Source organism: Silene latifolia, chromosome 6, assembly GCF_048544455.1.
Source record: "Silene latifolia isolate original U9 population chromosome 6, ASM4854445v1, whole genome shotgun sequence".
NCBI classification, from domain to species: Eukaryota; Viridiplantae; Streptophyta; class Magnoliopsida; order Caryophyllales; family Caryophyllaceae; genus Silene; species Silene latifolia.
The window spans coordinates 13,987,768-14,000,316 of NC_133531.1; the positions used below are offsets into that span (position 1 = coordinate 13,987,768).

At 43.1% G+C, this 12,549-nt stretch overlaps 1 protein-coding gene across 1 annotated transcript; it reads left to right on the plus strand.

Annotated features, from left to right (window-relative positions):
- Nucleotides 1-5,425: 5,425 nt before the first annotated feature.
- On the plus strand, nucleotides 5,426-8,336 carry LOC141586423 (glutamyl-tRNA reductase 1, chloroplastic-like). The gene is made up of 3 exons (XM_074407632.1): nucleotides 5,426-6,114; nucleotides 6,428-6,669; nucleotides 6,899-8,336. The coding sequence occupies exons 1-3, from the start codon at nucleotides 5,844-5,846 to the stop codon at nucleotides 8,027-8,029; spliced, it is 1,644 nt and encodes a 547-aa protein (XP_074263733.1). The 5' UTR covers nucleotides 5,426-5,843; the 3' UTR covers nucleotides 8,030-8,336.
- Nucleotides 8,337-12,549: the final 4,213 nt, after the last annotated feature.

Sequence of the window (12,549 nt, forward strand, 5' to 3'; positions counted from 1 at the left end):
TTTGTTGAACATTTTTTTAATAAGAGCTCGTTTCTTCGCCTCCGGCTGGCCGAGGTTTTTACCTTACCTCTTTTTCTTGCGCTAGTGTTTGAGCCTCAACTGTACTTTTAGCGCCTCTGTCTTCGTCCGGGTTGTCTTCTTACGTTATTAATTGAGTGTCTCTTTTGTTTCCGCCTCGGCTTGGCGAGGCGAGTCAGCAGCGTATCTCAATCGTGTTAACGCTTCTAAGGCATTTTGATTGCTTTGCGAGTATTAACTGCGATGGTCGTGGGTTGCGCTCTTGTCGGTGTGACAGTGTGAGCCAAGCATCGCTTCTTCATGAATCGCGTGGCGTCTACCACTTGGAGTGATCTGCGACGGCGTCCAACCTCTTGGGGTGACGTAATCGTGGCGTCTACTACTTGGGGTGGCTGCGACGGCGCTGTGTTTCTTCATGAGGCTAGTGGCGTCTACCACTTGAAGTGACTGCTGACGGCGTCCAACCTCTTGGGGTGTGCTAGTGGCGTCTACTACTTGGGGTGACTGCGCGGCGCTGTTTCTTCATGAGGCTGCGTGGCGTCTACCACTTGGAGTGGCTGCGACGGCGTCCAACCTCTTGGGGTGACTGCCGTGGCGTCTACTATTTGGGGTGACTGCGACGGCGCTTTGTTTCTTCATGAGGCGCCGTGGCGTCTACCACTTGGAGTGGCTGCGACGGCGTCAAACCTCTTGGGGTGACTAGTGGCGTCTACTACTGCCCAGGGTGGCTGCGACGGCGCTGTTTCTTCATGAGCGCGCTCTTGTCGGTATGACGTGTGTGAGCGACATCGCTTACTTGATAAAAAGCGCCGCTCTTGTCGGTATGACGAGTGTGAGTCGGCGTCTGACGCTTTCTAGCGACTATGGGAAGAGCGAACATTTTGATAGAAGACTTGGATGATTTTTCATTTAGGTAAAAACATGCGTCGGGGTGCCCACAGTTGTTTTGGACACCTCCGCCGCTACATAGGTTATTCGAGATTACCGGCGTCCTAATGGCTGTCGAAGGCACAACGTCCTAGTCACCGCTAGTAACATCCATGAGGTCGCCCTCTGTTGTAAGGATAGACCTTTCCCTTTCTCGATTTCTTGGCCACTTTGAGGGATTGCATGTTGCATCCTCGGCGGCTATCCGGGCGTTGACCACCTCGTCATTCTCGTCTTTGGAGACGAGCTTATGCGCTTCCCCGGTCGAGACATACATCGGTGTTAGGGCCCGGATGGACATCATGCGTCGGCCTCGCTCGGGGTGACTCGGCCTTATGAGAACGTTGTAGGCGGACGAGCCGTCGATGACCACGAACTCGGCTAGGATATTTTTAGCCGCATTCTTTTCGCCGAACGTCACCGGAGTCGATTGATCCCGGTGGTACCAAGCGGCCCCGAGAAGAAGCTGTATAGTGGGTTGGTGCGGGGCTCAAGTCCTTGACTTTCGGGCCGAGGTGAGGAAGCACTCCCGAACATGATGTTCGGTATGCGCGCTGTGTCAATCAGGCACCTCTTGACCAGGTGGTTGGATATGTCCAAATTGACTACAAGTGGGTCATTTGTGAGGAGCGATGACTCCTTCGTAGTCCTTCCTTCCGATGGTTATATCGGGGATGTTGGAAGCGGGGATCGTTGTGTTGGGCACAAAGTTGATGGCACGATATAGCTCGTTCGGGTGCCGTTTGTGCCCATGAGCGGACCCTCCGTTCTCGTTGCCCCCGATGACAACATGGATCACTCCTATCCGTTCGAAGACGGATTTCTTACCCGAGTCAGCGCAGTCTTTTGGCCTTTGGCAACGTACTTGTCGAGGCTCCCCTTAGGATCGGCTCTTTAATGGCATTCTTTAGATGCCGCGATCGTTGGTTAAATGGTGGTGTGGCGTGGTACTCACGGTATTGGCTCGTGTCACCGTCACTTTTTGGCTTGGGGGTCTTTCCCCTTCGGCCCTCGCTTTTGCTCGGGCAAAGACCTCGGCGGGCGATACGACGAGAGGGTCTTATCACTATACCGCCTCGGTGGTACGTTCCCGAACTCCACCCGGCGCCCGTCGAGTCATGTCTCTGGCGGGTTTGTCCGACCGTGACCTATTATTCTCACGGCGTCTTTCATCGGACCGTGACCCGTTGTTGTCACGGCGTCTCTCATCCGGGTTATCTTCCCGGTGACTCTTCTTTTTCGAGTGCTCGGCCTGTTGGGCCTACCGGGTCTTGTGATAGTCCTCTACCTTGATGGCCTGGTCGGCCATTTTTCTAGCGGCGTCCAAGTTGACCCTCCGCACTTTATGAGCTCATTTTTCAAGTCTCCCCTTGGGAGGCCCTTCATCGCCAAGGCCGCCAATTCGGGATTAATTTCTCGAATCTGCTTTGGACCTTTCCGTCGAACCTCTTCACGTAGCTTCGTAGAGACTCGCCCCCTCCTGTTTGATAGTTAGGAGGTCCGATGTCTCCACGGCCCTTCTCTTGTTGCAAGAGTCCTGGGCTAGAAAGGCGTCTCTTAGGTCGGCGTAATAGTATACCGAGCCGTCGGGAAGCCCCTTGTACCAACTTTGAGCCATCCCATGCAAAGTTGTCGGGAAGACTCGGCACCGAGACCTCGTGGTCGGGCTGTTCCCATACCGACATGTAAGACTCGAAAGCCTCGGCGTGGTCGGGGTGGATCACTTGTCTCCCTTGTATGATAGAGGTGGTAACTTGAGCTTAGTTGGCACCGGACGTCTAGGACGAGGCGTTGAGGGGTGTCGACCGCGTATCGACGACGCACGGCGATCGGCTCCTCGCATTCCTAATCCGGCTCCTCTCCTCGTAGCGGGAAGGACTTCTTCTTCGACTCGGACTTCTTCTCCAACTCTGCTGAGTCGGGCTCCTCTGGTTCCTCCGGGGTAAGCCTCGTTCGTGTTGCGGGGGACGCCTGTCCTCCCATGAGTGCGGGAAGGGCTTAGGTCTACCACGCCCACTTTGGGCTCCCCTAGCGACTTGGCTGGGTCGGCTTCTCCCAATGCCCCGTTCAAATTTCTCGGAGTCACGTTTTGGGCCCTGGTCCCCTGGGCGTTTTCCGCCGCTCTTGTCGGCGTGACAGTGTGAGCAGGCGTATTACTAATTAGGTCCAGGATCATTTTCAGTTTTGCTATGTCAACCACGTGTCCCATGATGGTGACCTGGTTGGTGGCGGGGCGACGTGTCGGCATTATCGGCATCCCGAACTCCGGTTGGATTACTCGCCGGTGGAGGGCCGCACGACTCGAATTGTTGAAAGTGTCATCGTGGTAAAATGCGGTTTCGTCGGTCACGACTGCGTCTTGTTGTTTTGACATCTTCTTAGCTTTTTGGGTGGGTTTTTGTTGTTTTTTTTTTTGTTTGGGAATGAATGTGACTAGCTTCTAGTGTCTCTCCCCACAGACGGCGCCAATTGTTCCGGGCTTGATTCCAGAGCAAGTATAGTTACCACCCTTGGCTTGTTGAATGATGTCTTGAGTTGGATTCTCCTTTGGTCTCAATCGTTCCTCACGGCCTCTCTGCCCAACAATGAGCAGGCGGGGCTTGGCTTTGTGCCAAGCGTACTCACTCCGACGCTCAAGTCAGTAAACTTAAGAGATAAGTTGTTACTTGGCTGAATGTGTATTGTAGAGAGATAAGGAAGATATTACCAGATGAATAGTGTATTTAGGTTTAGTTGTGGATTAGTTGGGATCCTTTCCTCAATGAAGGTTGATGAGTATTTATAGGCTTTCACCTTTTGTCACGTAGTGGCCAGTGGCCAAGTGGCTGCGAGGTGGAAAAGCGATCTACCCCTCGGTAGGGGCTATGGTGGCGGCGGATCTGTTGGCTCGTGGCAGGGTCTTGGATATGAGTACGCGGATATGTGTCATTTGGCGGGTTACCATCCGAGACCAGTGACGGGCCGATGGGCTGCATCGGCTAGATTGTCCAAGTCGTTGACTTGCTGTGGATATCTTTGACCTTGCTCAATCATGTTGACTTGGTCAGCGGTGCAGAATATGCCCCATCAGTACAATTTTAAGAAAAAGTGGTACTAAAGGTAATAAAATAGGTACAAATCATAATTAATGATAAAATGGGTACATTTATTATGTAAATAGGTACGAAATTACTATGTCACGATCAACCATAAAAGGGGTACGAAATACAAATAAAAGGGTATGAAAGATTGGTCTCTCAATAACTTAGCGAGAGACCGTCTCTCCCAAGTTTTAGTGTTCCTAAGGAAGAGATTGTGAACCATATTAACATTATTAATTATTTTGTGAAACGGTCTCACAGTGTAACACGGCTAAGGCCTTGTTCTTTTCGGCTGAAACGAGCTGAATTGAATTAGATTGAGTCGAGCTAAATTGAACTAAAGTGAATGGAACTGAAATAAAAGTTAATTTTATGAAGAGTTTGAATTTTGAATAGACTGATTTCAAACTAAACTAAACCGAACAGAAGAATTTGAATTAACTAAAAGTAGTGAAATTAATTTAGAAAAATCTAGTTTTCTGGCGATTAAACCGTTTTATTCTAGAATTTGTGTATCGATTAGGAAGATGTGAACCATGAATTTGAGACAAGTGAGTGTGGGCAGGGGAGTGAGGATGAAATCTGATTGGGCAATCTACATCACATAAACTCGATTTCGTGGACTCACCACTCCCTCTTTTTCCCACTTCCTTATCTCTTTCACTTCATCATTTTCTTACTTATAATATCTTTGATGTTACCATTTCAATTCCCAATTTCCCATCGCTGATTATAACACACATTCTTGGAGGGACATGCCGTAATATGCGAATCTGGTTTTATAACAATTGGATTTCACTAAGAACAATACATTTTTTATTTCAAAAAAAAAAAAAAAAAAAAAAAAAAGAACAATACTTTTTTAGAGCCACATGCCGTATAACATTATACTCATTATTCATTGATACGTATTCCCATTTGATTATAATAAAAAGGTCGTATACTAGTATGGGTTTATCCGACAATCGTGAAGCACTAACAAAATGGAGAGAATGTTAAGTTTTATCAATTTTTCTTCTTTTTATCCGAAATTTTATAATTGTAACTTTGCAACCGTCTGTAATCGAGAATATTGTGGGTGACCTTTCTGTAACAGAAATAGTAAAGTAAAAAACATCCAACAAATACCGACTCTCAAAGTACTCGAAAATGCTACAAATCCCAACATTATAACAATTGTAAATATAAAATATAGTAACCGGGAAAATTATAAAAGTAGTTGGGAAAGATGGCCCATAGAATGAAAGGTCATTCACTTTGTAAATTTGTGGACTACATAAAATGTTACTATTTTCTAATAAAATGTTATCATCATTTCAGCTTATATTCTTTGTCATTAAATGGTTATTTTCTATTAAAAAAATAGTACTCCGTAATATTTAATCTGTCTTATATCAAACGGTCTGCAATAAGACTTATTGATCATGTCAGGAGGATGGCTAAAAAGGCGTGTGGATAAAAGGAGTAGAAAAGAACGAATGAGAAAGCAGAGAAATCAAAGAAAAGGATCAGCTCTTTGAACCGGCCAAAGCCAGACCCAGTTTGCTTACAAGTTCAACTAATCCACACGTTCTTGTGTTTGTTGGTCAATCCAATCACACAATTAAACACAGCACACACTCCCCTCAAAACCTCAATAAAATTGATTCAATCTAACTCCAAGTCTCCAACCACTCCCCCTTAACATTTGCTGCTTTTCACGCCCACCACACGCCCCTGTCTCTCTCTCTCTCTCTCAATCCCAATCCTCATTCCTCTCCTCCTTATTTATTCAAAACATTCGGGTCGGATTATCGGGTTGGCGCGTGGATTCCACAAATGGCGGTGATCTCCAGCCTTTCCACCTCCACATCCTACTCCTCCGCCGCCACCCCGGCCACTGCCACCCTCGCATTGGAATCCGTCCTCCACCATACCACCTCCCCCTCCCTCATCACCTTCTCCCGCCGCCGCCGCGGATCTCTGTCCATCCGCCGCTCATTCTCCCCTCGCGCCGACCTCACCGCTTCCGATTCCACCTCCGCCGCTTCCTCCTCCCGCTCCTCCAGCCTCTCCGCTCTCCAACTCCTCAAGTCCTCCGCTGCTGACCGTATGTTCTATTACTCGCTCCGTCTCAATTATTTGTTTACTTTTTATTAAAATACCGCTCACATAAATTAAAAAAGTAATCCCGCTCTATCACAATTATTTGTTTACCTTTAATTAGAATACCGCTCACAATTTTTTTTTAAAATGCTAACCAGAAAGTAAATTAATTTTATTTCGCTCAGCTCACGGAGATTTAAAAAGTTATCTGACATCAATTATTTGTTTACCTTTTATTAAAATACGGCTTACAAAATTTTTAAAAATGTTAACCAGAAAGTAATTTATTTGATTGATTTGATTGGGTGTTGTTTTAGGATATACGAAGGAAAGGAGCAGCATTGTGGTGATAGGTTTAAGTATTCATACTTGTCCTGTTGATGTGCGTGAAAAGCTTGCCATTCCTGAAGCGGAATGGCCTCGCGCTATTGAGGAGCTATGTAATTTGAATCATATTGAGGAGGCTGCTGTTCTTAGTACTTGTAACAGGATGGAGATTTATGTCGTTGCGCTTTCACAGCATCGTGGTGTTAAGGAAGTTACCGAGTGGATGTCCAAGGTATTTACTTGGCTTCTACTCCCTCCGTCCCAATCAGTTGTTTACCTTTGATTAAAATACCCCTCACAGTTAAATATTTGCATATGATTCTGTAGTTGTGTTTGGGGTATCTTTTTTGCTTGAACTATCTTGTTTGGTATGTGATGTTACTGTTTGATGACCGACAGTCGTTCTTAAAGCTTAGCACTGGTGTTTTAATGTTTACGGAATTTAGTCTTCTGGTTTGCAGACTAGTGGAGTTCCTGTGTCTGAGATCGCCCAACATAGGTTTTTGCTTTATAACGGTGATGCTACCCAGCATATCTTTGAAGTATCGGCAGGGCTGGACTCGTTGGTGTTGGGAGAAGGTCAAATCCTTGCTCAGGTTAAACAGGTTGTCAAAGTCGGGCAGGGAGTTGTTGGGTTTGGAAGGAACATTAGTGGTTTGTTTAAGCATGCAATCACAGTTGGGAAGAGGGTCAGAACAGAGACAAATATAGCTTCTGGTGCGGTGTCAGTGAGTTCGGCTGCTGTGGAATTGGCGCTGATGAAACTTCCTGAATATTGCCATGCAAGTGCCAGAATGTTGGTGATTGGAGCTGGCAAAATGGGTAAGCTTGTGATTAAACACTTGATAGCAAAAGGGTGCACTAAGATGGTTGTTGTGAACCGGAGTGAAGCGAGAGTTGATGCTATCCGTGAGGAAATGTCTGGTGCTGAAATCATCTACAAACCCCTCTCTGAAATGCTTGCCTGTGCCGCTGAGGCGGATGTCGTTTTCACCAGCACGGCATCAGAAAGCCCACTTTTCTTGAAAGAGCACGTATCCACTCTTCCTCCCGTAGGGGCACAAGTAGGCGGTGTCAGGCTCTTTGTTGATATATCTGTTCCGAGGAATGTGGGTTCATGTGTGTCGGAGCTTGAATATGCACGAGTGTACAATGTGGATGATCTCAAGGAAGTGGTGGCGGCTAATAAGGAGGACCGTTTACGGAAAGCAATGGAAGCTCAAACCATCATTGGTGAGGAAACCAAACAGTTTGAGGCGTGGAGGGATTCCTTGGAGACGGTTCCTACCATTAAGAAGTTGAGGGCATATGCTGAGAGGATAAGAGTGGCAGAGCTAGAAAAATGCCTGTCAAGGATGGGTGAAGATCTTACCAAGAAAGACAAAAAAGCGTTGGATGATCTTAGCCGGGGGATAGTGAACAAGCTCCTTCACGGTCCAATGCAACACCTTAGATGTGATGGAAGTGACAGTCGAACACTAAACGAGGCCCTAGAGAACATGCATGCACTCAATCGAATGTTCAGCCTTGAAACTGAGATCGCAGTATTGGAACAGAAAATTAGAGCTAAGGTGGAGCAAATTCAAAAGTAATCTCCTCGCTACAAACAATCTTCATCACATCGGAATAAGGAGACACCTTCCACATGTATCATCCGAATTCGCTGTATAGGAAGTACCAAGGGCTTCAGAGGGGTCTTTGAATTCATTCATTGGTGTTGCGATTGCTCACGTCTAACAATTATGTCGGGTCTTTTTTATCGAGTCCTGTTTATTGTCATCCGGCTACTTCAGTATTGAGGGTGTAAAACTATATTTTTTGTTATACATGACCCCAGAAAACAATTTGGGTGTACAATTATAGTTTCTGCAAGTAATTACTGATCTTTTTCACCAGCAATGTGACATTGTGACCCCTTCGTGCCATAACATTCTGAGTAGTTTGAATGCCCCTACTCCCTCTTTGCTGGTAATGGGTACTTGGCATCGAACTTTTGGATAATTTGGTTAGAAACGTAGTCGTTATTTAAAAATGTTGCACTTTTTAAAATTCACACCTTATGAAAAGTTTTTTAAAACTTAATACCTTAATGTGCACTTAATTCACATTTTGGTACCTTAAGTAGATTTAGGCCAAAAAATGTGAAATACTACCGCAATTGAATCAACCCTGAGTTCGTGACTTGTAGTTATGAGAGGGAAGAGAAGAGGTTGAAAATGTGAACGAAGTGCATCATAAATACGTTGTCATGTCTTTAAAAAATGGCCGGAATATTCTATTTTTTTTTTTTTTTTTGCTATGTTTTGACTTAGACATAAACTTGGTTTAGTCTCGACTCGACAATAGGTTCGACTTATGCTTTGACTCATACAAAAACTTGGCTTAGACTCAACCTAGTCTAGACTCAGTGTGATTAACCCGTGCTTGGACCGTATGTTCGTGAAAAAGACGCCCTAGTGCACCTAAGTGGCATTTTTTGGTGGTTTGACTCAAACCAAGTGGTCGACATACATGACTCGAACCCAAGTATGAGCTCGGGTGACCCAAGTGGGTCGTGTACTATCCTAAAGCATGGTTTACCAGAACTTAGGACATGGCTAAAACCTTGACTCAAAACATGTTCCACGTTTGAGTTTGGTTCGACAACTTTGAAAACGGTTTTCGAAAATGAGAGGATTTGAATTTAAAAACGAGGTTTTAAATGGGCAGCATGCCGGCTATAAAAGGCTCATTTTGGTCGAAAATTCTAATCCTAAACTTTGTCATCATCCCGAGACTAAAACATACTTCTTCAAAAAGGCTAGAAAGACGGTTTTGAAAATTTCGAAAACTTCATTGACATGGAACACATAACAAGTAGTTATTCGCATACTAGCATGAATGCATGAGCCTAGACTCAACTAAGTCTCGGCCGGTCTTCTAAATTGGGTCTATGCCAATGATCTCACTTCATCAAATAAGTCAAGCCCCTCATAAACCCGTAGCATATGGTATAACAAGTACTCGAAGATTCAGTGAGGACCACTTTGGTACTTAAAGCGAGCGTAGTGAACGCCATCTCTTTATCTTGAAATCGGCTTAAGGGGGAGAAGGTCTGATCTTAGAGTCTCAATTGGGTTATGCATGCATATGAAACAAATACTAATTCATTCGGTTAACCATCATTTAACTTTTCAAGTTACACCACTCTCCAGCGGAGTCGCCATAATGTGGATGTGGGAATTTGATCATCCACGGGGGTTTTGAAAAAAGAGTCGCCACCAAGTTTTAAGGAAAACTCGGAAACCGTTTTAGAGAAAAAAGGTTCGTGTGTAGGTACGCGTTAGAAAGTCCGTTAATAAGACACCTAACCCCCCTGCAGTGTCAAACCCCAAGCCTGACACAAAGACTCAAACTTAAGTTGGACAGGTTTTTCTGAAATCTCTCAGGAATGCAATGGAATGCAATGGACTTCATAAATGGACTTAAAATACTAATTGAGCTGCTAGATTCATGAAACTTGGTGATAAATCACTTAACTAAACAATCTAAATCTGAGTAAATTTTCAGGATTTTAGAATTTTAGAGACACTCTAAGGGTTTTAAATGGATTAAATGAAACTGACTTACAGAGGAGATCAGACAGCTTACCACATGATTGTTGTTTGGGATTAGACAAGAACCAAATGATATAATTATGAACTCAAATCCCACCGAATACTCACAGGGAAGTAAGCTAATAATTTGGACGAGTTAAATTGAGGATCACCACGGTCTGAGCACAGATAATTCACAACTTAAACCAACACCAAAGATCAGACAACCCACAATCAATGCACAGAATTGAATAAACTTTGCCACATGTTATTGATCAACAACCACAGCCCAGCACATGTTGTCACCAAGTCCGACTCTTAACTACACTAAGCACAAGTTACAGATGTTTAAATTTAAGAGAAATCTCAGTTTTAATATTCATCAAAAACTGCCTTAAATAGTGGAAGGTAGAGGTTCTTATATAGGCCCCTCCTTGTCTTTAGGTTACAAATAAACCCTAGATATATCATCTAAGGGCCAGGAAATGTTCGTAGGAAGAAAATAAACATAAGGAAATATTTTACAAATGGGTACAAGGTGAAAAAGTAAATTGAAGTGAAAACAAAAGGTAACTGCAGGTTGAAAGTGACAGGTTGCTTGCATTGGGCAGTTAACTACTTTGGCACTGGCATAAGGACTGGTAGAAGCTTTGACTTTCTCTAAGTGCTATCTGAAATATGGAGAGACAAACAAAAAGGTCATTAGTCTGAGTTCTCCCCTTGCTTAGCCATAAATGACAATCTGCTTTATGCTTTATGTCCCTTTCAGCAACTTGTCTTTCAGCTTGATTTTCTCTTGGATGTTGTGTGAATTAAGCTTGGTTCCTTGGGATTTCCTGAGCTTAGTTGGTCAAAGTTTGAATTTGGTAAAGGTGGCGGTGGTGGTCGAGCCAGACGATACTTATGACCTCCCAAAGCGTGTCAGCGGTGGTACATTATCAGGGTAGTGTGGTTGGAATTGTTGCCTGCTCCCTGATCAATATTGGTCTGGTTCCTGGCTCCTGCTACACCGCCCGTTGTAATGACGGCCTCTACTTAGAAAAATGATGGCTAGTCGAATGAATTGTATTTGTTGAAGTGCAAACAACGTTTTAACCCTAACATGTGAATCCGTTCTATGTCAATTTAATGCAATTAACCGTCGAGTAAATTTAACATGTGAGTTCATTAGCTATTCTAGCAAAACAAACAATAAAGAGAAGAAAAGAGATATTCTTACTCTTTAGCATAAGATAGACTCAACAAACATTAGTAGTTAGATTACAAATATACAACATAAATTATAAATAATATAAATTAAAATCTAAAATTAATTGAACGAATAAAATTAAAATTAAGTAAATATTATCAAATAAGAAAAGCACACAAAAACGTATTCTGCACGGGTCTGGAATTTCGAAATTGGTCAGATCAGACCCGTGCACTGCGGGGATTTTGCATAAAAACAATGTTAATTGCGAAATAAATACTTAATCAATGAAATAAATTACGAAAATTAACCTAAATTCAAATTATAAGTCTGGAAAATCATCACAAATAAATTTTTACATGGTTAAAAATTAATAAACACAAATTAGATCTAATAAAATGCTAAATATACAAACAATTAAACTAAACATGTGAAAAATCATAAGAACGAATAAAACATGGCAAATCTAACAAGAATTTCATTCTAATTAAATTAAACATCAATAACTTCAAATTGATAATTAAAATTAACGACATGCCAAAAATTACTCGTAATTAGGCATTAAAACATGCTAAACTTGTTATAATCAGTCACATGATGCAAATCTAATCTAACAGAAAACAGAACCACATACAACGGCCATCCATCGGCACATCCATTCTACTAATCCAATTATCCTTCATTCAACATTAACAAAACAACAATTATCGCTAATCTAGCATAATTAAAACGATAAAATAACATAATACGATATAATAAATAAAGCAATATAAAGTGGAATTAAAAAGGAGAAAAGAAGGATTGTTCCTCAACCTACATGTATCTTTGACACCGTCTTGGGTCGTAATCAATCGTAGATTTTGTCTCAAGGGGCCGCTGTCGACGAAAGTTGAAGCAAACACGCGTTTTTGAAAGGATTGCGCAACGTTTTTCAAACTCGAATATCTCACTCGTTTCTTGATGAAAATTCAATTGGAAAGATGTTTTAGAATCGTGAAATAACGTAGCCTTTAAAAGTTCAAACAAACAGGGATCTTTTTTATGTAATAGACACGGAAATCGAGACAAAAGGAAGGTTGTTTCACGCTAGAAATAACGCGAAAATAGAGTGTTTGAACACTCTGTTTTTCGAGCCAATTCGAGCTTGATTTAGGGTTTGTTTCTGAGTTTTCTTGCTTGGTAATGGATTATGGGTGTATGAAGATGGTATATGAGCAAAGTTACGGAATAGTTGACCCCATTTTGAAGGGTTTCGAGAGGGTTATTTATATGGTGACAGGAATGGTTAGTGTTATAACAGAAGCAAGAAAGAACTAATAAAAGAACAATAAAGAGACAAACGCACAGA

Coding starts and splice junctions, on each gene's coding strand:
- LOC141586423 (XM_074407632.1), top strand. CDS start 5,844: ATGGCGGTGATCTCCAGCCTTTCCACCTCCACATCCTACTCCTCCGCC. Junction 6,115..6,427: donor CAAGTCCTCCGCTGCTGACC/GTATGTTCTATT, acceptor GTGTTGTTTTAG/GATATACGAAGGAAAGGAGC. Junction 6,670..6,898: donor TTACCGAGTGGATGTCCAAG/GTATTTACTTGG, acceptor TCTGGTTTGCAG/ACTAGTGGAGTTCCTGTGTC.